General features: G+C 51.1%; 1 protein-coding gene across 1 annotated transcript; it reads left to right on the top strand.

Moving 5' to 3' along the window:
• LOC116969895 (retinitis pigmentosa 1-like 1 protein) lies at positions 1-26,431 on the top strand (the record flags this gene model as incomplete). Its single annotated transcript, XM_033016648.1, has 5 exons — positions 1-575; positions 618-1,064; positions 18,884-18,946; positions 24,607-24,735; positions 26,228-26,431. Coding segments are annotated over exons 1-5 (1,341 nt in total), but the record flags the coding sequence as incomplete, so codon positions are not given.

Genomic DNA, 26,431 nt, shown 5'->3' with positions numbered 1-26,431 from the left:
AGGAGGGAGGGAGGGAAGGAGAAGGAGAGAGAGAAGGAGAGAGAGCGAGGCCCCGGCTCCTCCTGTCAGATGGCGGGATGACGGAGCCGGGCGGCGGCGGCGGCGGGGAGCCCGAGGCCCGGGTAGTAGTGAAGCCTGAGGCCCAGGGGGTAGTAGTGAAGCCTGAGGCCGGGGCGCTGGAGGCCCGGGACAGCGGCAGCGGGGAGCCCGAGGCCCAGGCTTTGCGGCCTGAGGCCCGGGGAGTCGTGAAGCCTGAGGCCCAGGGGGTAGTAGTGAGGCCTGAGGCCCAGGGGGTAGTAGTGAGACCTGAGGCCCAGGGGGTAGTAGTGAGACCTGAGGCCCAGGGGGTAGTAGTGAGGCCTGAGGCCCAGGGGGTAGTAGTGAGACCTGAGGCCCAGGGGGTAGTAGTGAGGCCTGAGGCCCAGGGGGTAGTAGTGAGACCTGAGGCCCAGGGGGTAGTAGTAAAGCCTGAGGCCCAGGGGGTAGTAGTAAAGCCTGAGGCCCAGGGGGTAGTAGTAAAGCCTGAGGCCCAGGGGGTAGTGAGGCCTGAGGCCCAGGGGGTAGTGAGGCCTGAGGCCCAGGCTTTGCGGCCTGAAGCCCAGGCTTTGCCGCCTGAGGCCCGGGGAGTCGTGAAGCCTGAGGCCCAGGGGGTAGTAGTAAAGCCTGAGGCCCAGGGGGCAGTAAAGCCTGAGGCCCAGGGGGTAGTAGTAAAGCCTGAGGCCCAGGGGGTAGTAAAGCCTGAGGCCCAGGGGGTAGTGAGGCCTGAGGCCCAGGGGGTAGTGAGGCCTGAGGCCCATGGGGTAGTAGTAAAACCTGAGGCCCAGGGGGTAGTAAAGCCTGAGGCCCAGGGGGTAGTAAAGCCTGAGGCCCAGGGGGCAATAGTGAGGCCTGAGGCCCAGGGGGCAGTAGTGAGGCCTGAGGCCCAGGGGGCAGTAAAGCCTGAGGCCCAGGGGGCAGTAAAGCCTGAGGCCCAGGGGGTAGTGAGGCCTGAGTCCCAGAGCGACGGCAGCGACAGCGGCAAAGAAGACCGGGAGGACGAGGAGGAGCTGGACCCCCGCATCCAGGTGAGAGGCTGGGAGAGACAACACTGGGAGAGAGAGACAACACTGGGAGAGAGAGACAACACTGGGAGGGAGAGACAACACTGGGAGAGAGAGACAACACTGGGAGAGAGAGACAACACTGGGAGAGAGAGACAACACTGGGAGAGAGAGACAACACTGGAAGAGAGACAACACTGGGAGAGAGAGACAACACTGGGAGAGACAACACTGGGAGAGAGAACACTGGGAGAGAGAGACAACACTGGGAGAGAGAGACAACACTGGGAGAGAGAGACAACACTGGGAGAGAGAGACAACACTGGGAGAGAGACACAACACTGGGAGAGACAACACTGGGAGAGACAACACTGGGAGAGAGAGACAACACTGGGAGAGAGAGACAACACTGGGAGAGAGAGACAACACTGGGAGAGACAACACTGGGAGAGAGAGACAACACTGGGAGAGAGACAACACTGGGAGAGAGAGAACACTGGGAGAGAGAGAACACTGGGAGAGACAACACTGCGAGAGAGTGACAACACTGGGAGAGACAACACTGGGAGAGAGAACACTGGGAGAGAGGCAACACTGGGAGAGAGGCAACACTGGGAGAGAGACAACACTGGGAGAGAGAGACAACACTTGGAGAGAGAGACAACACTTGGAGAGAGAGACAACACTGGGAGAGAGAGACAACACTGGGAGAGAGAGACAACACTGGGAGAGAGAGACAACACTGGGAGAGAGAGACAACACTGGGAGAGAGAGACCACTGGGAGAGAGAGACAACACTGGGAGAGAGAGACAACACTGGGAGAGAGAGACAACACTGGGAGAGAGAGACAACACTGGGAGAGAGAGACAACACTGGGGGGGAGAGACAACACTGGGAGAGAGAGACAACACTGGGAGAGAGAGACAACTGGGAGAGACAACACTGGGAGAGAGAGACAAGTGTGGGGCTGGGGGTGGCTCCCCATTCCCTTTCTATGTATATATATATATGTGCATCTGTATGTATGAAGGTTGTGTGTACATTAATGTGTAAAGGGTGTGTACATATGTGTGTGAAGTTTGTGATGTGTAGAGAGAGGGAGAGAGAGAGAGAGAGGAAGGAACGAATTGCAGAAGCTGGTTTCAACCGAAAATAAACACAAAAAGCTGAGGTAACTCAGTGGGTCAGACAGCATCTCAGGGGAGAAGTAGGTGATGTTTTGAAAGGTCACCTATTCCTTCTCTCCAGAGATGCTGCCTGGCCCACTGAGCTACTCCAGCTTTTTGTGTGTATCTTCTATATATTTATGTATGTGTGTGTGTACCTGTGAAGGGTATATATGTGTGTGAAGTGTATGGACATGTGTAGGGTGTGCTTATATGAAGAATGTGTGTACATATATGTGTGTGAAGGATGCCTGTGGGTGTGTGTACATTGATGTGTGTGAGGGGCGTGTGCGTGAAGGGGGTGCGTGTAAAAGTGTCAGTCAGTCCACTTACCCCTGGAGCCCCGTCACTGTGGGGTTTGACTCAACAGAGGCCACTTAACCTACAAACCTGTACGTCTTTGGAGTGTGGGAGGAATCCGGAGCACCCGGAGAAAACCCACGCAGGTCACGGGGAGAACGTACAAACCCTGTGCCGAGGAATCGAACATAGGAGCAAAGAGGTCCTTCTGCAGTTGTACAGAGCCCTAGTGAGACCACACCTGGAGTATTGTGTGCAGTTTTGGTCCCCAAATTTGAGGAAGGACATTCTTGCTATTGAGGGAGTGCAGCATAGGTTTACAAGGTTAATTCCCGGGATGGCGGGACTGTCACAGGCTGAGAGAATGGAGAGGATGGGCTTGTACACTCTGGAGTTCAGAAGGATGAGAGGGTATCTCATTGAAACATTTAAGATTGTTAAGGGCTTGGACACACTAGAGGCAGGAAACATGTTCCCGATGTTGGGGGAGACCTGAACCAGGGGCCACAGTTTAAGAATCAGGAGTAAGCCATTTAGAACGGAGACGAGGAAAGACTTTTTCTCACAGAGAGTGGTGAGTCTGTGGAATTCTCTGCCTCAGAGGGCGGTGGAGGCAGGTTCTCTGGATACTTTCAAGAGAGAGCTAGATAGGGCTCTTAAAAATAGCGGAGTCAGGGGATATGGGGAGAAGGCAGGAACGGGGTACTGATTGGGGATGATCAGCCATGATCACAGTGAATGGTGGTGCTGGCTCGAAGGGCTGAATGGCCTCTACTCCTGCACCTATTGTCTATTGTCTATTGACAGCACCCGTAGTCGGGATCGAACTTGGGTCTCTGGCGCCGTGAGGCAGCAACTCTACCGTTATGCCTCTTTACTTGTCCCCACCTTAACGTCTGTAAGAGCAAATTTTATTATTTCTCTTAATTCATTTGTTGGGCAGCAATTTATGAATTCTGGTGAAGGATCAATTTCTGTTCCCGGAATGGCTGCAATATAGGAATCGCTTGTACATAAAATTAATATTGGTTTGTGTGGGAAGGAACTACATATGCTGGGATCAACCGAAGACAGACACAAGAAGCTGGAGTGACTCAGCAGGACAGGCAGCATCTCTGGAGAGACTCAGCAGGACAGGCAGCATCTCTGGAGAGAACGAACAGGTGACGTTTTGGGTCAAGACCCTTCTTCAGACTGAAAGTCACGGGAACAGGAAACGAGAGATATAGACGATGATGTAGAGAAATAGACAATAGGTGCAGGAGTAGGCCATTCGGCCCATCGAGCCAGCACCGCCATTCAATGTGATTGTGACTGATCATCCCCAATCAGTACCCCGTTCCTGCCTTCTCCCCATATCCCCTGACTCCACTATCTTTAAGAGCCCTATCTAGCTCTCTCTTGAAAGCATCCAGAGAACCGGCCTCCACCTCCCTCTGAGGCAGAGAATTCCACAGACTCACAACTCTCTGTGAGAAAAAGTGTTTCCTCGTCTCCGTTCTAAATGGCTTACCCCTTATTCTTAAACTGTGTGTGGCCCCTGGTTCTGGACTCCCCCAACACCGGGAATGTTGGCAGATCAATTTCTCTCCTGGGAATCGTAAGTTGGAAAGGAGAGAGAGAGAGGGAGAGAGAGGGAAGGAGGGAGCGAGAGAGAGAGGGGGGGAGAGAGAGAGAGAAAGAGAGGGGGGAGAGAGAGAGGAAAAAGAGAGATAGACAAAGAGAGAGAGGAGAGGGAGATGGAGAGAGAGAGAGGGGGGGAGAGAGAGAGGGAGAGAGGTGGGGAGAGGGGGAGAGGGAGAGCCTATCCTTTAAGAGCCCTATCTAACTCTCTCTTGAAAGTATCCAGAGAACCGGCCTCCTGAGGCAGAGAATTCCACAGACTCACAACTCTCTGTGAGAAAAAGTGTTTCCTCGTCTCCGTTCTAAATGGCTTACCCCTTATTCTTAAACTGTGTGTGGCCCCTGGTTCTGGACTCCCCCAACATCGGGAACATGTTTCCTGCCTCTAGCGTGTCCAAACCCTTAATAATCTTACTTGTTTCAATAAGATACCCTCTCATCCTTCTAAACTCCAGAGTGTACAAGCCCAGCCGCTCCATTCTCTCAGCATATGACAGTCCCGCCATCCCGGGAATTAACCTGGTAAACCTACACTGGTTCCTGGTTCTGGACTCCCCCATAGATTGAACAATGAATGAAAGATGTGCACAAAAAGTAATGATGAGAAAGGAAACAGGCCATTGTTAGCTGTTTGTTGTGTGATTATATTGGTTCATTGTTCCTAGCGTGTAACAAGATCCAGTGAAAAGCTTTGTCTACATGCTATCCAGCCAAATCAAACAGTTCAATCACGTCACACACAAATTAAAATGGTAGTTCAAGAGAAAAATAATCAGGAATGGAGAATGTATTGTAAACTGCACAGAGAGGGTAGGTGGATGGGATGGGAGCAAGTGCTGATGAGTTGTGGCCCAGTGCGACCTAAGAATGGTGATGTGTTACTGTGTCGTCTGAATCATGAGAGAACTCGTTCACCATGTTACAGGAAAGATGTTGTCACAAGTGATAGGAGTAGAATGAGGCCATCCGGCCCATCCGGTCTACTCCGCCATTCGATCATGGCCGATCTATCTCTCCCTCCTAACCCCTGGAGAGGAAGAGACTACAAAAAGTAGTAAACACTGCCCAGTCCATCATCGGCTCTGACCTTCCTTCCATCGAGGGGATTTATCGCAGTCGCTGCCTCAAAAAGGCTGGCAGTATCATCAAAGACCTACACCATCCTGGCCACACACTCATCTCCCTGCTACCTTCAGGTAGAAGGTACAGGAGCCTGAAGACTGCAACGGCCAGGTTCAGGAATAGCTACTTCCCCACAGCCATCAGGCTATTAAACCTGGCTCGGACAAAACTCTGAACATTAATAACCCATTATCTGTTATTTGCACTTAATCAGTTTATTTATTCATGTGTTTTGTAGTAAATGCCTATTATGTTCTGTGTGCTGAAGCAAAGCAAGAATTTCATTGTCCTATCAGGGACACATGACAATAAATTCACTTGAACTTGAATCTCCTGCCTTCTCCCCGTAACCTCCGACACCCGCACTAACCAAGAACCTATCTACCTCAGCCTCGAAAATTATCCACTGACTTGGCCTCCACGGCCTTCTGTGGCAAAGAATTCCACAGATTCACCAACGCTGGAAAGGGCACAGAGAGGATTGACGAGGATGTCAAAGCTGGAAAGGGCACAGAGAAGATTTACCAGGGTGTTGCCAGGGCCAGAGGTGTGTGAGCTATTGGGAGAGGTCGAGTAGGCTGGGACTCCTCGGAGTACAGGAGAAATCTTGAGAATACATCAAGTGGATGCACAGAGTCGCTTGCCCAGAGTAGGGGAATCAAGGGCCAGAGGGCATGGGTTTACGGTGAAGGGGAAATAGATTTAATAGGAATCCGAGGGGTAACTTTCTCACAGAAAGGGTGGTGGGTGTACGGAACAAGCTGCCGGAGGAGGTAGTCCCCAACGTTTAACGTCACGGTGGTGCAGCGGTAGAGTTGCTGCCTCACAGCGCCGGAGACCCGGGTTCGATCCCGACTACGGGTGCTGTCTGTACGGAGTTTGCACGTTCTCCCTGTGACCTGCGTGGGTTCTCTCCGAGACCTTCGATTTCCTCCCACACTCCAAAGAGGTGCAGGTTTGTAGGTCAATTGGCTTGGTGTAAATGTAAAAATTGTCCCTAGTGGGTGTAGGATGGTGTTAATGTGCGGGGATCGCTGGTCGGCGCGGATCCGGTGGGCCGAAAGGGCATGTTTACACACTGTATCTCTAAACTGAACTGTAAGTTAAACTAAATTCCCCAGATTCACCGCCCTCTGACTAAAGATATTTCTCCTCACCTCCTTCCCAAAAGAACATCCTTTAATTCTGAGGCTGTGACCTCTAGTCCTAGACTCCCGCACTGGTGGAAACATCCACTCCACATCCACTCCATCCAAGCCTTTCACTATTCTGTACGTTTCAATGAGGTCGTTCCCCCACCTCATTCTTCCAAACTCTTCCACTGATCTCCCACCTCGAACATTACCGTCCTTCTGGTGAAGGTTAAGGAGGCAGATCCATTATCCTGAGGAGTTATAAATACCGAGCAGTCATTAGTGAATGTTCTGACCTTGTGGCAGCGGAAGGATTGTGTTTTTATTTTTGAACAGCTGTGGACGGGAACTCCGGCTGCGATTCCCTGGGGCTAAAAAAGCCGCAATTCCCTCGCCCTTCATCTCTGGGCAGGTTGCGATCCCAGGGAAGGTGCATCTACTGCGGGCGGCACGGTGGGGGAGGGTTAGAGCTGCTGCCTCACTGCGCCAGAGACCCGGGAACGATCTTGACTACGGGCGCATGTCTGTACCGAGTTTGCACGTTCGCCCCGTGGCCTGCGTGGTTTTCTCCGAAACCTTTGGTTTCATCCCACACTCCAAAGACGTGCAGGTTTGTAGGTTAAAAGAGTCAAGTCAAGAGAGTTTTATTGTCATATGTCCCAGATAGGACAATGAAATTCTTACCTGCTGCAGCACAACAGAATATGTCAACATAATACATAACTGGTGAAGAAAAAAGTTCTGTGTGTACATATCAGAGCATTGAGTATAGAAGTTGGGATGTAATGTTAAAATTGTACAAGGCATTGGTGAGGCCAATTCTGGAGTATGGTGTACAATTTTGGTCGCCTAATTATAGGAAGGATGTCAACAAAATAGAGAGAGTACAGAGGAGATTTACTAGAATGTTGCCTGGGTTTCAGCAACTAAGTTACAGAGAAAGGTTGAACAAGTTAGGGCTTTATTCTTTGGAGCGCAGAAGGTTAAGGGCGGACTTGATAGAGGTCTTTAAAATGATGAGAGGGATAGACAGAGTTGACGTGGATAAGCTTTTCCCACTGAGTAGGGAAGATTCAAACAAGAGGACATGACTTGAGAATGAAGGGACAGAAGTTTAGGGGTAACATGAGGGGGAACTTCTTTACTCAGAGAGTGGTGGCTGTGTGGAATGAGCTTCCAGTGGAAGTGGTGGAGGCAGGTTCGATTTTATCATTTAAAAATAAATTGGATAGGTATATGGATGGGAAAGGAATGGAGGGTTATGGTCTGAGTGCAGGTAGATGGGACTAGGGGAGAATAAGTGTTCGGCACGGACTAGAAGGGCCGAGATGGCCTGTTTCCGTGCTGTAATTGTTATATGGTTTGTTATATATACCCATTCACACATACTCAATAAATAGCAAATATAGTGCAATCATAATAATAGACTCTTGTAGTTCAGAGCTTATTTGTTGTCGTGTTTAATAGCCTGATGGCTGTAGGGAAGAAGCTGTCCCTGAACCTGGACGTTACAGATTTCAGGCTCCTGTACCTTCTTCCCGATGGTAGCAGGGAGATGAGTGTGTGGCCAGGATGGTGTGGGTCTTTGATGATACTGGCTGCCATTTTGAGGCAGCGACTGTGATAAATCCCTTCAATGGTGGGGAGGTCAGAGCCGGTGATGGTCACAACTTTTTGTAGTCTCCTCCGCTCCTGGATGCTCAAGTTGCCGAACCAAGCCACGATGCAACCGGTCAGCATGCTCTCTACTGTGCACCTGTACAAGTTCAGGAGAATCCTCCTTGGAGTGAATGTAAAATGATCCCAAGTGTTAATGTGTGGGGATCGCTGGTTGGTGCGGAATCGGTGGGCCTTGTTGTTCGCTGTATCTCTAAACTAAACTAAACTATTCCCCTGAGCATTGATCATGTGGTGTGTTCAAACCCACCGAGTAATGAAAGCCCTGGAAAGGGTGGATGTGGAGAGGATGTACCCACTAGTGGGAGAGTCTAGGACCAGAGGGCACAGCCTCAGAATAAAAGGACGTACCTTTCGAATGGAGGTGAGGAGGAATTTCTTTACCCAGGGGGTGGTGAATCTATCGAATACATTTAGGCCTTTCAAACCAGTCCAGTTTTTGAACAGGTGTAGGAAACAACTGTAGATGCTGGATAAATCGAAGGCAGACAGACACAAAATGCTGGAGTAACTCAGCGGGACAGGCAGCATCTGTGGAGAGAAGGAATGGGTGATGTTTGGGGTCGCGACCCGAAACGTCACCCGTTCCTTCTCTCCAGAGATGCTGCCTGTCCCGCTGAGTTGTTCCAGCATTTTGTGTCTATCTTCTGTTGATGGGGTCTGCCTGGTGTTTTTCCAAATAGTAGCATGGGTCCATCTTGCTCAGAGGCCAACTGCACCTTGGTTTAAGGAATAGGAGCGACCCTTCCGGCACTCGTGTGGCTCTAACAGCCAGCTCTGCCGTTCTTGTGACTAATCCTCCACCACAGGGCGTCACGGTGGCGCAGCGGTAGAGTTGCTGCCTCACGGCGCCAGAGACCCGGGTTCCATCCTGACTACGGGTGCTGTCTGTACGGAGTTTGTACGTTCTCCCCGTGACCTGCGTGGGTTTCCCCTGTGTGATTCGGTTTCCTCCCACACTGCAAAGACGTACTGGGTTGTAGGCTAATTGGTTTAGTTTAGTTTAGAGATACAGCGCGGAAACAGGCCCTTCAGCCCACAAGGCCCGCGCCGACCAGCGATCCCCGCACACTAACACAATCCTACACCCACTAGGGACAATTTTTACATGTACCAAGCTTGGTTCTTGGTTTCTTGGTCCTCCAAAATATTCCAAATGGAATTTAAACTGGAGGTGGTGAAGGGAGGGCTTAAGCCAGAAAGGGTTATTGGGAATATAGTGCTACTTTAACTTTAGTTGCATCTGGTTGGGTAATGCTGCCTCGGCAAGTCAATGGATCAGTTGGTAGTATACCTTCTGTGTCAGATCAGTGGTTGTATAGATTAAATCCCCTCAGAACTTGATATCCTAAGCAAGTTACACAAAGAGAGGTCACACAGGTTAAGGCATCCTCCAGCAGTTCAGATAGGATTCTCCAAATTATTATTGCCATGTGGGTACTACATGGCAATAATAAATCTACAACCCTGTACGTCTTTGGAGTGTGGGAGGAAATCGGAGACCACGGAGAAAACCCACGGGGAGAACGTGCAAACTCCGTACAGACAGCGCCCGATGTCGGGATCGAACCGTGGTGTCCGCCACTATAAGGCAGCAAATCTACCGCTGTGCCACCCACTGTAACACTGTAAATTGTCCCTGGTGTGTGTAGGGCAGTGTCAATGTGCAGGGATCGCTGGTCGGTGTGGGCTGAAGGGCCTGTTTCCGCGCTGTATCTCTAAAACTAGAATGAATAAGCCTCTTGAAGTAAGTTTGTCTGCACTTCCGACCATCACCTTGTGCGGCATGATGCCTGATTTGGTTGATGGACTCTGCAGCGTGAAGGACTTTGATGCTCTCCTCTGCATTATATAAATGAAACATGATAATTATCCTAAAGGGGACAACAGATTTCAGGGGAGATGAATTATACATTATCCATTGATGCATTATTTAAATACCTGGCAATATAGCAGAAACAATGAAGTACAAATTAACATCTGTCAGCAGAACATAAAAGTGTGGATCACCCTTTTGTGGTTTGCAGAAATCGCAGATTCTTTGCCTGCTGGGCAGAGCAGAGCTTTTAGCTCAGTTCCCACCTTCGCTCAAATCATAGATTTCCACTGTTGTTCTTTCCAAAGTTTAACTCATCGATTCCGTCTACACCCCATGCTGCCTCGGCAAGGCCGGCAGCCTAATCAAGGACCAGTCTCACCCCCGGCCACTCCCTCTTCTCCCCTCACCCATCTACACCCCATGCTGCCTCGGCAAGGCCGGCAGCCTAATCAAGGACCAGTCTCACCCCCGGCCACTCCCTCATCTCCCCTCTCCCCTGGGCAAGAGGTACATAGAAACATAGAAAATAGGTGCAGGAGTAGGCCATTCGGCCCTTCGAGCCTGCACCGCCATTCAATATGATCATGGCTGTTCATCCAACTCAGTATCCCATCCCTGCCTTCTCTCCATACCCCCTGATCCCTTTAGCCACAAGGGCCACATCTAACTCCCTCTTAAATATAGCCAATGAACTGTGGCCTCAACTACCTTCTGTGGCAGAGAATTCCACAGATTCACCACTCTCTGTGTAAAAAATGATTTGCTCATCTCGGTCCTAAAATATTTCCCTCTTATCCTTAAACTGTGACCCCTTGTTCTGGACTTCCCCAACATCGGGAACAATCTTCCTGCATCTAGCCTGTCCAACCCCTTAAGAATTTTGTACGTTTCTATAAGATCCCCCCTCAATCTTCTAAATTCTAGCGAGTACAAGCCGAGTATATCCAGTCTTTCTTCATATGAAAGTCCTGACATCCCAGGAATCAGTCTGGTGAACCTTCTCTGTACTCCCTCTATGGCAAGAATGTCTTTCCTCAGATTTGGAGACCAAAACTGTACGCAATACTCCAGGTGTGGTCTCACCAAGACCCTGTACAACTGCAGTAGAACCTCCCTGCTCCTATACTCAAATCCTTTTGCTATGAAAGAAGATTTATGAGGATGTTGCCAGGACTAGAGGGTGTGAGCTATCGGGAGAGGTTGAGTAGGCTATGTAACTATGATGTAATATGCATCCTGTCTCCTAATCTGTCTCTCGTCTCCCTCTCCCCTGACTCTCAGTCTGAAGAATGGTCTCGACCCGAAACGTCACCCATTCCTTCTCTCCAGAGATGCTGCCTTGTCAAAGATCGGAGATGTTTCTAAACTCCTGTCACATCAACTCAGTTACTCCAGCATTCTTGCGATCTTAAGGGCCAGTCCCAGTTGGGCGTCATTTACGCAACATCATTTACGCATGGTGCGCATGACGCGTGCGTGGTGACGTCGGCAGTGACGCTCGGTCACGCACGCCGCCCCAGGATATTGGGATGTACAAAATCTTAGCGCGCCATCTGCGTGACACCCAAGTGTAGAGAGGCCCTTTACAGTTTCTTCCCGGCTGTTATCAGGCAACTGAACCATTCTATCACCAACAAGAGAGCGGTCCTGGCCTCGCACTTACCACATTGGAGACCCTTGGACGACTTTATCTTGCGCCAAACGTTATCCCCTGCATCCTGCTCTCTGTCTGAAGAAGGGTCTCGACCCGATCCTTCACCTGTTCCTTTTCTCCAGAGATGTTGGCTGACCCGCTGAGTCACTCCAGCTTTGAAACCAACTTCTGCAGCTCCTTGCTACACCATGGCTCAATTGTAATCATTAGGAAAGGGGGAGATGCAACGAGACCTGGGTGTCATGGTACACCAGTCATTGAAAGTGGGCATGCAGGTGCAGCAGGCAGTGAAGAAGGCGAATGGTATGTTAGCATTCATAGCAAAAGGATTTGAGTATAGGAGCAGGGAGGTTCTACTGCAGTTGCACAGGGTCTTGGTGAGACCACACCTGGAGCATTGCGTACAGTTTTGGTCTCCTAATCTGAGGAAAGACATTCTTGCCATAGAGGGAGTACAGAGAAGGTTCACCAGACTGATTCCTGGGATGTCAGGACTTTCATATGAAGAAAGACTGGATAGACTCGGCTTGTACTCGCTAGAATTTAGAAGATTGAGGGGGGATCTTATAGAAACGTACAAAATTCTTAAGGGGTTGGACAGGCTAGATGCAGGAAGATTGTTCCCGATGTTGGGGAAGTCCAGAACAAGGGGTCACACAGTTTAAGGATAAGGGGGAAATCTTTTAGGACCGAGATGAGGAAAACATTTTTCACACAGAGAGTGGTGAATCTGTGGAATTCTCTGCCACAGAAGGTAGTTGAGGCCACAGTTCATTGGCTATATTTAAGAGGGAGTTAGATGTGGCCCTTGTGGCTAAAGGGATCAGGGGGTATGGAGAGAAGGCAGGTACAGGATACTGAGTTGGATGATCAGCCATGATCATATTGAATGGCGGTGCAGGCTCGAAGGGCCGAATGGCCTACTCCTGCACCTATTTTCTATGTTTCTATGAAACGTTGCCTATTTCCTTCGCTCCATAGTGACCAGATATATGGTGGGAAGGGCTGAGACTGATAAGGACTAAATGGGACTAGCCCACGATGCCAACTTGGCCGGCATGGTGAAGCTGGGCTGAAGGGCCTGTTTCCATGTAGTATTTCCCAATGACAGAAAGGTGGGGAGGAGAGTCGAGAGAGGGGCAGGGGGGAGAGAGGGAGGAGGGGGCAGGGGGGAGAGGGGGAGAGAAGAGCAGGGAGGAGGTGGGAGTGAGGGGCAGGGAGGGGGGGGGGGAGATGCTGCACCCGCTGAGTTTCTCCAGCTTTTTTGTGTACCTTTCGATTTTCCAGCATCTGCAGTTCCTTCTTAAAAACTTTTCACTGTACCTCGGTACACGTGGCAATGAATTGAACTAAGCTGAGGGGTCAGAAGGAACTGCAGATGCTGGTTTAAACCGCAGACAGACAAAAAATGCTGGAGTAACTCGGCGGGTAAGGCAGCATCTCTGGAGAGAAGGAATGGGTGACGTTTCGGGTGGAGACCCTTCTTCAGGCTCAGCGGGACAGGCAGCATCTCTGGAGAGAAGGAATGGGTGACGTTTGGTCATTTGAAGGGTGATTTGACAAACTGAAGGACAACTCTTCAAAATTGGAGAGTGGTTCACAGTTAAAAAAAAACCCGCTTCACTCTGCTCAGCATCAACCCCTTGACTCAGTCTGTTTATCCCTTGCTCAGCTTTCAGTTAACCTTGTCAAAAATCACAGATGTTACTCAACTCCTCTGTCACATCAACCATTAAATTAATGGTGAAACATTTAGTGCAGCAAGCGATGTTGCAATGCTTCTTTCCCTGCCCCTCCTCCCTGCCTCCCTGTACCTCTCTCCCTCCTCCCCTGCCCCTCTCTTCCCCTTCTCCCTGCCCCCACTCTCTCCCCCCCCCTCCCTGCCCCTCACTCCCACCTCCTCCCTGCCCTTCTCTCCTCCCTCCTCCCTGCCCCTCACTCCCACCTCCTCCCTGCCCTTCTCTCCTCCCTCCTCCCTGCCTCCCTGTACCTCTCTCCCTCCTCCCCTGCCCCTCTCTCCCCCTTCTCCCTGCCCCTCTCTCCCCCCCCTCCCTGCCCCTCACTCCCACCTCCTCCCTGCTCCTCTCTCCCCCTCCCTTTCTTCCCCTTGCCCCTCTCTCCTCCCTCCTCCCTGCCCTTCTCTCCTCCCCCCTCCCTGCCCCTCACTCCCACCTCCTCCCTGCTCCTCTCTCCCCCTCCCTTTCTTCCCCTTGCCCCTCTCTCCTCCCTCGTCCCTGCCCTTCTCTCCTCCCTCCTCCCTGCCTCCCTGTACCTCTCTCCCTCCTCCCCTACCCTCTCTTCCCCTTCTCCCTGCCCCGGTCTTTCTCTCCCCCCTCCTCTCTCCCCCCCTCCTCTCTCCCCCCCTCTCTCCCCCTCTGCCCTTTCTTCTCCCTGCCCCTTCTCCCCTCTCTTCCCCCTTCCCCCATCTTCCCCTCCACCCCACTCTCCCCCCTTCTCCCTGCCCCCCTCCTCCCTCTCTTCCCCCTGCCCCCCTCCTCCCTCTCTCCCCGCTGCCCCTCTCTCCCTCTCTTCCCCCTGCCCCTCTCTCCCCCCTTCTCCCTGCCCCGCTCTACCCCCCCCTCCCTGCCCCTCACCCCCTCCTCCCCTACCCTCTCTTCCCCTTCTCCCTGCCCCTGACTTCCTCTCCCCCCCTCCCTGCCCCTCACTCCCACCTCCTCCCTGCTCCTCTCTCCCCCTCTCCCCCCTCCTCCCTCTCTCCCCCCTGCCCCTCTCTCGACTCTCCTCCCCACCTTTCTGTCATTGGGAAATACTACATGGAAACAGGCCCTTCAGCCCAGCTTCACCATGCCGGCCAAGTTGGCATCGTGGGCTAGTCCCATTTAGTCCTTATCAGTCTCAGCCCTTCCCACCATAACTCTGGTCACATGGTGTTGGCTGGCCCTAATCCGTTCTGCATCAGTAGCTCGGAGACACAAGGAACTGCAGCTGCTGGTTTACAAACTCAAATGTCACCAAGTCATAGTGTCATGCCGTGAGGATTCAGGCCCTTCAGCCCAACCTGCCCACACCGATCAACGTGTTCCATCTACATTTGTCCCACCTGCCCGCGTTTGGTCCATATCCCTCCAAACCTGTCCTATCCATGTGTAAGAAAGAGCGGCAGATGCTGGTTTAAATCGAAGGTAGACACAGAATGCTGGAGTAACTCAGCGGGTGAGGCAGCATCTCTGGAGAGAAGGAATGGGCGACGATTTGGGTCGAGACCCTTCTTCAGACCCAGCGGGACAGGCAGCATCTCTGGAGAGAAGGAATGGGTGACGTTTCAGGTCGAGACCATTCTTCAGGGGAAGAAGGAGAGGCAGAGGTTCACATGTCAGGGGAGGGGGTGGGACAAAGATAGAATGTAGTCGGAGACAGTAAGACTAGTGGGAGAAGGGGGAGGGGATGGAGAGATACAATACAATACAATTCAATTTATTGTCATTTGGACCCCTTGAGGTCCAAACGAAATGTCGTTTCTGCAGCCATACATTACAAAACAAAAAGACCCGAGACACAACACAGTTTACACAAACATCCATCACATCGCTGTGATGGAAGGCAAAAAAAACTTCTCTCTCCACTGCACTCTCCCCCCCGATGTCAGAGTCAAAGTCAAAGTCAAAGCCCCCGGCGGGCGATGGCGATTGTCCCGCGGCCATTAAAGCCACGCCGGGTGATGCAAGGTCGCGCACCGGGTCTTGGTGTTAGAGCCCCCGGCGTGCGCTCGCAGAGTCCCGCGGCCATTCCAAGCCGCGCGGGGCGATGGTGTAAGGCCCCGCTCAGGTAATCTTCAACCCCGCATCTCGGGCGGGAGAAGTCGCCGTTGCGGAAGCCCCGAAAAGCGGTCTCCCAGCAGGGACCCGCGGGCTCCCGGTGCCGCCGTCCGCCAAACCCGCAGTTGCAGCCTCCGAAAACTCTGGGGGTCGGGTGGCAGCAGCGTCCACCACCGCTCCACCCACTCCGGACTCGGCCAGCTCCGCGACGGTGAGTTGTCGGCAGCTCCGCAGCTGGAACCCCAGGTCGTTCCTGTTGGAGGCCGCTCCACGTTGCAGCCCCAACGACAACGGAGACCCGACAAAGAAAAGGTCGGGTCTCCCGTGCAGGGGAAAGATTTTAAAGAGGCCGCTGCTGACGAGAGTCGCGCCGCCCAGAGAGGGAAAGCAAGGGCTATCTGAAGTTAGAGGTCAATGTTTGTACCTCTGGGGTGTAAACTACCCAAGTGAAATATGAGGTGCTGTTCCTCCAATTTGCGCTGGGCCTCACTCTGACAATGGAGGAGGCCCAGGACAGAAAGGTCAGTGTGGGATTGGGAGGGGGAGTTGAAGTGCTGAGCCACCGGGAGATCGGATAGGTTAAGATGGACTATCCATATAACTGTCGAACTGTTTCTTAAAAGTTGCGATAATCCCTGCCATACACCCACCACCCTTTGCACGTTCTCCACGTGACCTGCGTGGGTTTTCTCCAGGATCTTCCAGTTTCCTCCTACACTCCAAAGATTTACAGGTTTGTAGGTTAATAGGCTTGGTATTAATGTAAAAATTGTCCCTAGTGTGTGTAGGATAGTGTTAATGTTCAGGGATCGCTGGTCGGTGGTAACTCAGGGGGCCGAAGGGCCTGTTTCCGCTGTGCCATAATATCTAAACGTTATTCCCTCTATTCTATATCCATACACTGTGGACGGCTCGGTTGTAATCATGTGTAGTCTTTCTGCTGACTGGATAGCACGCAACAAAAATGAACAAAAACATAGAAACATAGACAATAGGTGCAGGAGTAGGCCATTCGGCCCTTCGAGCCTGCACCGCCATTCAATATGATCATGGCTGATCATCCAACTCAGTATCCCATCCCTGCCTTCTCTCCATACCCCCTGATCCCTTTAGCCACAAGGGCCACATCTAACACCCTCTTAAATATAGCCAATGAACTGGGGCCTCAACTACCTTCTGTGGCAGAGAATTCCATAGATTCACCACTCTCTGTGTGAAAAAAAATGTTTTTTTCATCTCGGTCCTAAAAGAATTCCCCCTTATCCTTAAACTGTGTGGCCCCTTGTTCTGGACTTCCCCAACATCGGGAACAATCTTCCTGCATCTAGCCTGTCCAACCCCTTAAGAATTTTGTAAGTTTCTATAAGATCCATATAACCATATAACAATTACAGCACGGAAACAGGCCATCTCGACCCTTCTAGTCCTTGCCGAACACATAATCTCCCCTAGTCCCATATACCTGCGCTCAGACCATAACCCTCCATTCCTTTCCCATCCATATAACTATCCAATTTATTTTTAAATGATAAAAACGAACCTGCCTCCACCACCTTCACTGGAAGCTCTTCCACACAGCTACCACTCTCTGAGTAAAGAAGTTCCCCCTCATGTTACCCCTAAACTTCAGTCCCTTAATTCTCAAGTCATGTCCCCTTCAATCCCCCCTCAATCTTCTAAATTCTAGCGAGTACAAGCCGAGTCTATCCAGTCTTTCTTCATATGAAAGTCCTGCCATCCCAGTAATCAGTCTGAACTGAACCAGGAAGGGAGAGGAGATGGGGGATTAAAAAATACATCAAAAACAACTGCACCAAATGAACAAAGTCAACGAGGATTCTGAATCACTGGAGAGAGAAGATTCATGAGAGTGAGAGGAGTACTGTTTTTATCTCACGCTGCCTCGGCAAGGCCAGCAACATAATCAACGATGACTTTCCCCTGCAACCCCAGGAGATGCAACACCTGTCCCTTTACCTCCCCCCCTCGACTCCGTCCAAGGACCCCGACAGTCTTTCCAGGTGAGGCAGAGGTTCACCTGCACCTCCTCCAACCTCATCTACTGCATCCGCTGTTCCAGGTGTCAACTTCTCCACATCGGCGAGACCAAGCGCAGGCTCGGCGATCGTTACGCTGAACACCTCCGCTCAGTCCGCATGCATGTGGTGTATGCGGACTGTGCTAGGGGGGGGGGGGGGGGGGGGGGGTCGCTGGTCAGCGCGGACTCGGTGGGCCGAAGGGCCTGCTTGTCTGCAGTCTAAAGTAAAGACAAGTTGGGCCGAAGGGCCTGTTGCAGTGTGCTTTATGGGTGTGTGATTCTGACTGTGAGTGGGGAGGGGTGTGTGGGGGAGTTCATGCCCCTCCCTGGGGAACGGACTGCTCTGGGTCTGTATGTGTGTGTGTGTGAGGGGGGAGGGGGGGGGAGGTAGGGAGTGTGGAGGGGGAGAGGGTGATTCCCCAGCCCCTGTGGTGCACACTGCCCTGGGTGGGCCGGTGAGGGGGGCTGTGGCCAGTGCCCCCAGGCCTGTGCCACACACTGTGAACAATGATATAAACAAGTCACGGCACCAGTTAGACGGTGTGTGCTGGAGCGCCCTGTGGTGCCGTCAATAATGGAGGCAGCCTGTCACACACTGCACCCGGGGTGTGTGCGTGTTAGCGTGTGTGTCCGCATACATGTGTTTCCATGTCCGTATGTGCGCGCGCGTGTGTGTGTGCTCTTGCCAGTTTGTGAGCATGTGCACCTTTGTCCCTGCCTGTGTGTGTGTGTGTGTGTACATGTGTGTTTGAATGTGTATGTACTCTCATCTGAATGTGTGCCTGTGTGTTTGAGTGTGTGTGTATTTGAGTGTGTGTGTGCTCTTGTTTAAGTGTGAGTATGTGTGTTTGTATGTGTGCATGTTCCTGTGTGTGCATGTTCCTGTGTGTCTGAGTGTGTGTGTACCTTTGTGTGTGTGATCTTGTCTGAGTGTGTGTGTGTGTGTGTATCTGTGAGTGTGTGTGTGTGTGTATCTGTGAGTGTGTGTGTGTGATCTTGTCTGAGTGTGTGTGTGTATGTTCCTGTGTGTATGTGTGTGTGTGATCTTGTCTGAGTGTGTGTGTGTGTATCTGTGAGTGTGTGTGTGTGTGTGTATCTGTGAGTGTGTGTGTGATCTTGTCTGAGTGTGTGTATGTGTATCTGTGAGTGTGTGTGTGTGTGTGTGTGTGTGTGTGTGTATCTGTGAGTGTGTGTGTGTGATCTTGTTTGAGTGTGTGTGTGTATGTTCCTGTGTGTATGTGTGTGTGTGTGTATGTTCCTGTGTGTATGTGTGTGTACCTGTATGTGTGATCTTGTCTGAGTTTGTGTGTGTATCTGTGAGTGAGTGTGTGTGTGTGTGTGTGTGTGTGTGTCTGTCAGTGTGTGTGTGTGTGTGTGTGTGTATCTGTGAGTGTGTGTGTGTATCTGTGAGTGTGTGTGCATGTGTGTGTGTGTTTGAGTGTATGTTCCTATATGTTCTGGGAGTAACGGTGGTGAAGCGCGAGTCCTGTGTGACCCACTGGACACTGAGCTCACTGTGCTGTCCTGTCTACAGGAGGAGCTGGAGCAGCTGAACCTGGCCAGCGCAGAGATCAATAAATTGGAGCTCCAGCTGGATGTAAGTACACCCCATCTCTCCCCCCCCCCACCCCCCACTCCAACATGAAGCTTCATTCCTCTCCTCTCCCCCATCTTTAGGGGCAGTCACGGTGGCGCAGCGGTAGAGTTGCTGCCTTACAGCGAATGCAGCTCCAGAGACCCGGGTTCCATCCCGACCACGGGTGCTGTCTGTACGGAGTTTGCACGTTCTCCCCGTGACCTGCGTGGGTTTTCTCCGACATCTTCGGTTTCCTCCCACACTCCAAAGACGTGCAGGTTTGTAGGGTTAATTGGCTTGGTGTAAATGTAAACTGTCCCTAGTGTGTGTAGGGTAGTGTTAATGTGCGGGGATCGCTGGTCGGCACGGACTCGGTGGGCCGAAGGGCCTGTTTCTGCGCTGTATCTCTAAACTAAACTACACTAAACCTGCAACACTCTCCGGCTTCAGAGTCCCACATGATCGCTTCCAAGATGCCACCCAACCCAGCCGACCGTTTGTGTGTTAGCCACAGAAGCAGATCTACCATCACATATTACATTCGCTCCACACTATTAAACCTCCACTCCCACAGCCAGCAAACGTTATTCCCTTATCCTGTATCTGTGCACTGTGAACGGCTCGATTATAATCATGTATTGTCTTTCTGCTGACTGGATAGCACGCAACAAAAGCTTTTCACTGTACCTCGGTACATAGATACATAGATACATAGAAAATAGGTGCAGGAGTAGGCCATTCAGCCCTTTGAGCCTGCACCGCCATTCGATATGATCATGGCTGATCATCCAACTCAGTATCCCATCCCTGCCTTCTCTCCATACTCCCTGATCCCTTTAGCCACAAGGGCCACATCTAACTCCCTCTTAAACATAGCCAATGAACTGGCCTCAACTACATTCTGTGGCAGAGAGTTCCAGAGATTCACCACTCTCTGTGTGAAAAATGTTCTTCTCATCTCGGTCTTAAAGGATTTCCCCTCTATCCTTAAGCTGTGACCCCTTGTCCTGGACTTCCCCAACATCGGGAACAATCTTCCTGCATCTAGCCTGTCCAACCCCTTAAGAATTTTGTACGTTTCTAAAAGATCCCCCCTCAATCTCCTAAATTCTAGCGAGTACAAGCCGAGTCTATCCAGTCTTTCTTCATATGAAAGTCCTGACATCCCAGGAATCAGTCTGGTGAACCTTCTCTGTACTCCCTCTATGGCAAGAATGTCTTTCCTCAGATTAGGAGACCAAAACTGTACGCAATACTCCAGGTGTGGTCTCACCAAGACCCTGTACAACTGCAGTAGAACCTCCCTGCTCCTATACTCAAATCCTCTATGGCAAGAATGTCTTTCCTCAGATTAGGAGACCAAAACTGTACGCAATGCTCCAGGTGTGGTCTCACCAAGACCCTGTACAACTGCATTGCAATGTCACGTGTACCCTGTACCATTGAACTGTCGGCACACTCAAGAGAGACACAAAATGCTGGAGTAACTCAGCGGGACAGGCAGCATCACTGGAGAGAAGGAATGGGTGAAGTTTCCAATTCAATGGGAAACGTCACCCATCCCTTTTCTCCAGAGATGCTGCCTCTCCCTCTGAGTCACTCCAGCATTTTGTTACATCTTTCTTCGGTGTAAACCAGCATCTGCAGTTCCTTCCTGCACTATGACAGCCCAGTCTGGTCTTTGACTGCCGTTAAGCTTTGGAGATACAGTGCAGAAACAGGCCGTTCGGCCCTCCATGTCCGTGCCGATCAACGATCCCCGCTCACGAACATTATCCTACACAGTTTACAATTTTCACCGAAGCCAATTAGCCTACAAACCTGCACGCCTTTGGAGTGTGGGAGGAAACCGGAGCACCCGGAGAAAACCCACGCAGGTCACAGGGAGAAGGTACAAACTCCGTGCAGACAGCGCCCGTAGTCGGGATCGAACCCGGGTCTCTGGCGCTGTGAGGCAGCAACTCTACCGCTGCGCCACCGTGCCATCTCTGAATTTCCCCTTTTAATACAAAATGCTTTTATCCAAAACAAACAAAAATACAGACTAGAAACACGATCAAAGACTGCCTATGTTGGCAATTTACAAACAAACAGTTATCAAAATTTAAATATCGCCAACTTTATCAACAAGGTATCAACCAGGTTAATTCCCAGGATGGCGGGACTGTCTTATGCTGAGAGAATAATAATAATAATACATTTTATTTAATGGGCGCCTTTCAGACATCTCAAGGACAACTTACATAGTATAGAATGGAGCGGCTGGGCTTGTGCACTCTGGAGTTTAGAAGGATGAGAGGGAATCTTATTGAAACATATAAGATTATTAAGGGCTTGGACACGCTAGAGGCAGGAAACATGTTCCCGATGTTGGGGGAGTCCAGAACCAGGGGCCACAGTTTAAGAATAAGGGGTCGGCCATTTAAAACGGAGATGACAAAAAACTTTTTCACCCAGAGAGTTGTGAATCTGTGGAATTCCCTGCCTCAGAAGGCAGTGGATGCTCAGAAGTCAATTCTCTGGATGCTTTCAAGAGAGAGTTAGATAGAGCTCTGAAAGATGGGGATATGAGGAGAAGGCAGGAACGGGGTACTGATTGTGGATGATCAGCCGTGATCACAGTGAATGGCAGTGCTGGCTCGAAGGGCCGAATGGCCTACTCCTGCACCTATTGTCCGCTGTCGAAGCTGTGCACCGCGTACTGAGGCCACGGACATTTGGTGGGGGTCTCTCTACGCAGGGGTCTCCCCCTCTACATCGGGGACCTGGGGTGGGGGGTACTGCATCGAGGAGTCCCGTGCAACCTGTTTCTCTCCCCATTCACAGTCTCGCCAGCCGCCTGCTACTGTTGCGGGCTGGAAGAGTCTGTGTTCCAAGTCTACATGGAGTGCATGAGGCTGCAGCCCCTGGTCCAATATCTAAAGGGGCTTCTCCTTTGCCCTTCTGACTGCACTTCACACACCCACCATCCTCACCTTTGGACACCATGTGCGTAGGGTAGAGGGTAGAGGGCTGAAGATGTCATAGAAACATAGAAAATAGGTGCAGGAGGAGGCCATTCGGCCCTTCGAGCCAGCACCACCATTCATTGTGATCCTGGCTGATCGTCCCCTATCAATAACCCGTGCCTGCCTTCTCCCCATCTCCCTTGACTCCACTAGCCCCTAGAGCTCTATCTAACTCTCTCTTAAATCCATCCAGTGACTTGGCCTCCACTGCCCTCTGTGGCAGGGAATTCCACAAATTCACAACTCTCTGGGTGAAAAAATGTTTTCTCACCTCAGTCTTAAATGACCTCCCCTTTATTCTAAGACTGTGTGGCCCCTGGTTCTGGACTCGCCCAACATTGGGAACATTTTTCCTGCATCTAACTTGTCCAGTCCTTTTATAATTTTATATTTTTCTATAAGATCCTATCCCCGCATCCTTCTAAACTCCAGTGAATACAAGCCTAGTCTTTTCAATCTTTCCTCATACGACAGTCCCGCCATCCCAGGGATCAATCTCGTGAACCTACGCTGCACTGCCTCAATCACAAGGATGTCCTTCCTCAAATTAGGAGACCAAAACTGTACACAATACTCCAGATGTGGTCTCACCAGAGCCCTGTACAACTGCAGTAGAACCTCTTTACTCCTATACTGAAATCCTCTAGTTATGAAGGCCAACATTCCATGAGCTTTCTTCACTGGTCCTGGTTGGGTTGCCCCTGGGCCATTCCAAGTTGGCCATCCACGAGTCACGGCTCCAGGCGGTGGAGTGCTCTGCCCGAGCCGGCCTCCTACCCCTTTTCCGGGGGTTGCGTCCACGCCCGGGTGGTGTTAGAGAGAGACTACGCGCTCTCCATGGGCACCCTGGGGGATTTCCGGGGGAGGTGGAATACATCCTCAATAAGTTGTACAGTAGTTTATTTAGTATGTGTGGGATGGAACTGCAGATGCTGGTTTAAATGGAAGGTAGTCACAAAATAGAAACATAGAAATTAGGTGCAGGAGTAGGCCATTCGGCCCTTCGAGCCTGAACCGCCATTCAATATGATCATGGCTGATCATCCAACTCAGTATCCCGCACCTGCCTTCTCTCCATACCCTCTGATCCCCTTAGCCACAAGGGCCACATCTAACTTCCTCTTAAATATAGCCAATGAACTGGCCTCGACTACCCTCTGTGGCAGGGAGTTCCAGAGATTCACCACTCTCTGTGTGAAAAAAGTTCTTCTCATCTCGGTTTTAAAGGATTTCCCCCTTATCCTTAAGCTGTGACCCCTTGTCCTGGACTTCCCCAACATCGGGAACAATCTTCCTGCATCTAGCCTGTCCAACCCCTTAAGAATTTTGTAAGTTTCTATAAGATCCCCTCTCAATCTCCTAAATTCTAGAGAGTATAAACCAAGTCTATCCAGTCTTTCTTCATAAGACAGTCCTGACATCCCAGGAATCAGTCTGGTGAACCTTCTCTGCACTCCCTCTATGGCAATAATGTCCTTCCTCAGATTTGGAGACCAAAACTGTACGCAATACTCCAGGTGTGGTCTCACCAAGACCCTGTACAACTGCAGTAGAACCTCCCTGCTCCTATACTCAAATCCTTTTGCTATGAAAGCTAACATACCATTCGCTTTCTTCACTGCCTGCTGCACCTGCATGCCTACTTTCAATGACTGGTGTACCATGACACCCAGGTCTCGCTGCATCTCCCCTTTTCCTAGTCGGCCACCATTTAGATGGCCGTAAAAATGCTATAGTAACCCCGATCCTGGCCTCATTCCACTGGCTTCCTGTGCGCTTCCGAATAAATTTCAAGACCCTCCTCTTTGTCTACAAAGCCCTCAAAGGGCTTGCACCCAACCTACGTTAAAAGTCTTCCCACCCACTACACCTCCAGGGCCCTCACATCGGCCGACTTGGGGTTGCTGAATATCCCACGGTCTAGGCATAAGCTCAGGGGCGACCGTGCCTTTGTGGTTGCAGCTCCTAGACTGTGGAACAGCATCCCCCTTCCCATCAGAACTGCCCCCTCCATCGACTCCTCTAAGTCTAGACTAAAAATGTATCTGTTCTCCCAAGCCTTTCCTGACGTCCTCTGAGCGAGGGCTATATGTGTGTAGTTTGTTTGTTTATACTATTCTTATAACAAATGTAAAGCACTTTGGCCAACGAGAGTTGTTTTTTAAATGTGCTATAGAAATAAATGTGACTGGACTTAACTTGAACTCAGCGGGTCAGGCAGCATCTGTGGAGAGAAGGAATGGGTGACGTTTCGGGTCGAGACCCTTCTTCAGGCTCAGCGGGACAGGCAGCATCTGTGGAGAGAAGGAATGGGCGACGTTTCGGGTCGAGACCCTTCTTCAGGCTCAGCGGGTCAGGCAGCATCTGTGGAGAGAAGGAATGGGCGACGTTTCGGGTCGAGACCCTTCAGGCTCAGCGGGACAGGCAGCATCTGGAGAGAAGGAATGGGTGACGTTTCGGGTCGAGACCCTTCTTCAGGCTCAGCGGGACAGGCAGCATCTGGAGAGAAGGAATGGGTGACGTTTCGGGTCGAGACCCTTCTCCAGACTGATGTTGGGAGTTTAGTATATTTGTTTGATCTGTATTATGGTGGTGGGTTTTGCTTTGATTTATTTTGTACTGTACATTTTATTGTGAATGATTGATCATATTATTGATGGTTAAAACACAAAGGATGCCAGGAGCATGTACCGGAAGATTCTGTCAGAGTCGGCGAGGAAGCTGAACGCCCAGGGCTCTCAGCTGGGCAACTGCATCGAGAAGGCCCGGCCATACTACGAGGCTCGACGACAGGCCAAGGAGGTGAGGGGTGAGGATGGGGTACCCGCTTAGAGCTCTCCCTGGGGTTGGGGCCTTCTCCCCAGAGGCTTTAACTCTACCTGGGGTTGGGGCCTTCTCACTGGAGGCTTTAACTTTACTGGGGTTGGGGCCTACTCACTGGGGGCTTTAACTTTACTGGGGTTGGGGCCTACTCGCTGGGGGCTTTAACTTTACTGGGGTTGGGGCCTTCTCACTGGTGGCTTTAACTACCTGGGGTTGGGGCCTACTCACTGGTGGCTTTAACTACCTGGGGTTGGGCCCTACTCACTGGAGGCTTTAACTCTACCTGGGGTTGGGGCCTACTCACTGGTGGCTTTAACACTAATGTCTCTAGCATCCTTCTAAACTCCAGAGTGTACAAGCCCAGTCGACCCATTCTTTCATCATATGACAGTCCCGCCATCCCGGGAATTAACCTGGTGAACCTACGCTGCACTCCCTCAATAGCAAGAATGTCCTTCCTCAAATTAGGGACCAAAACTGCACACAATACTCCAGGTGTGGTCTCACTAGGGCCCTGTACAACTGCAGAAGGACCTCTTTACTCCTTTATTCGATTCCTCTTGTTATAAAGGCCAACATGCCATTCGCTTTCTTCACTGCCTGCTGTACCTGCATGTTTACTTTCATAGACTGATGTAAGGACCCCCAGATCCCGTTGTACTTCCACTATTCCCAACTTGACACCATTAAGATAGTAATCTGCCTTCCTGTTTCTGCTACCAAAGTGGATAACCTCACATTTATCCGCATTAAACTGCATCTGCCATGCATCTGCCCACTCCCCCAACCTGTCCAAGTCACCCTGCATTCTCATAGCATCCTCCTCACAGATCACACTGCCACCCAGCTTTGGGTCATCTGCAAATTTGCTAATGTTACTTTGAATCCATTCATCCAAATCATTGATGTATATTGTAAATAGCTGCGGTCCCAGCACCGAGTCAGTTAGTTAGCGAACATTAATATACGTCTTCCTGTTCTTGCCACTAGAGTGGATAACCTCACATTTATCCACATTATACTGCATCTGCCCACTCACCCAACCTATCCAAGTCACCCTGCATTCTCATAGCATCCTCCTCACAGCTCACACTGCCGCCCAGCTTTGTGTCATCTGCAAACTTGGAGATGTCACATTTAATTCCCTCGTCTATATCGTTCATGTATATTGTAAATAACTGGGGTCCCAGCACCGAGCCTTGTGGTATGATTGTGGCTGATCATCTAAAATCAGTACCCCGTTCCTACATATTCCCCATATCCCTCGATTCCTCTAGCGCCAAGAGCTAAATCTACCTCTCTCTTGAAAACATCTTCTCAAGATGTAAAACATCTTGCCATTAGCTTTCTTCGATGCCTGCTTGTACCTGCATGCTTACTCTCAGTAAGATCCAGTTCCGTTCCCATGTAGGATTGCCCCAGCCACTCTAACCCCCCCCCCCCCCCCCCCCCCCCCGCCTGTGTGTGTTAGGCCCAGCAGGAGACGCAGAAGGCCGCTCTGCGCTACGAGAGGGCGGTGAGCATGCACAACGCTGCCCGGGAGATGGTGTACGTGGCTGAACAGGGGCTGATGGCCGACACCAACCGTCTCGACCCCACCTGGCAGGAGATGCTGAACCACGCGACCTGCAAGGTAACGCACGCCCAGCACCCCTCGCCATCTACCCACCCGCAC

This window comes from Amblyraja radiata, unplaced genomic scaffold (assembly GCF_010909765.2).
Source record: "Amblyraja radiata isolate CabotCenter1 unplaced genomic scaffold, sAmbRad1.1.pri scaffold_391_ctg1, whole genome shotgun sequence".
Taxonomy (NCBI): Eukaryota; Metazoa; Chordata; class Chondrichthyes; order Rajiformes; family Rajidae; genus Amblyraja; species Amblyraja radiata.
The sequence above is the reverse complement of the archived record's forward strand: the minus strand, read 5'-3'. Positions and strand labels throughout refer to the sequence as shown.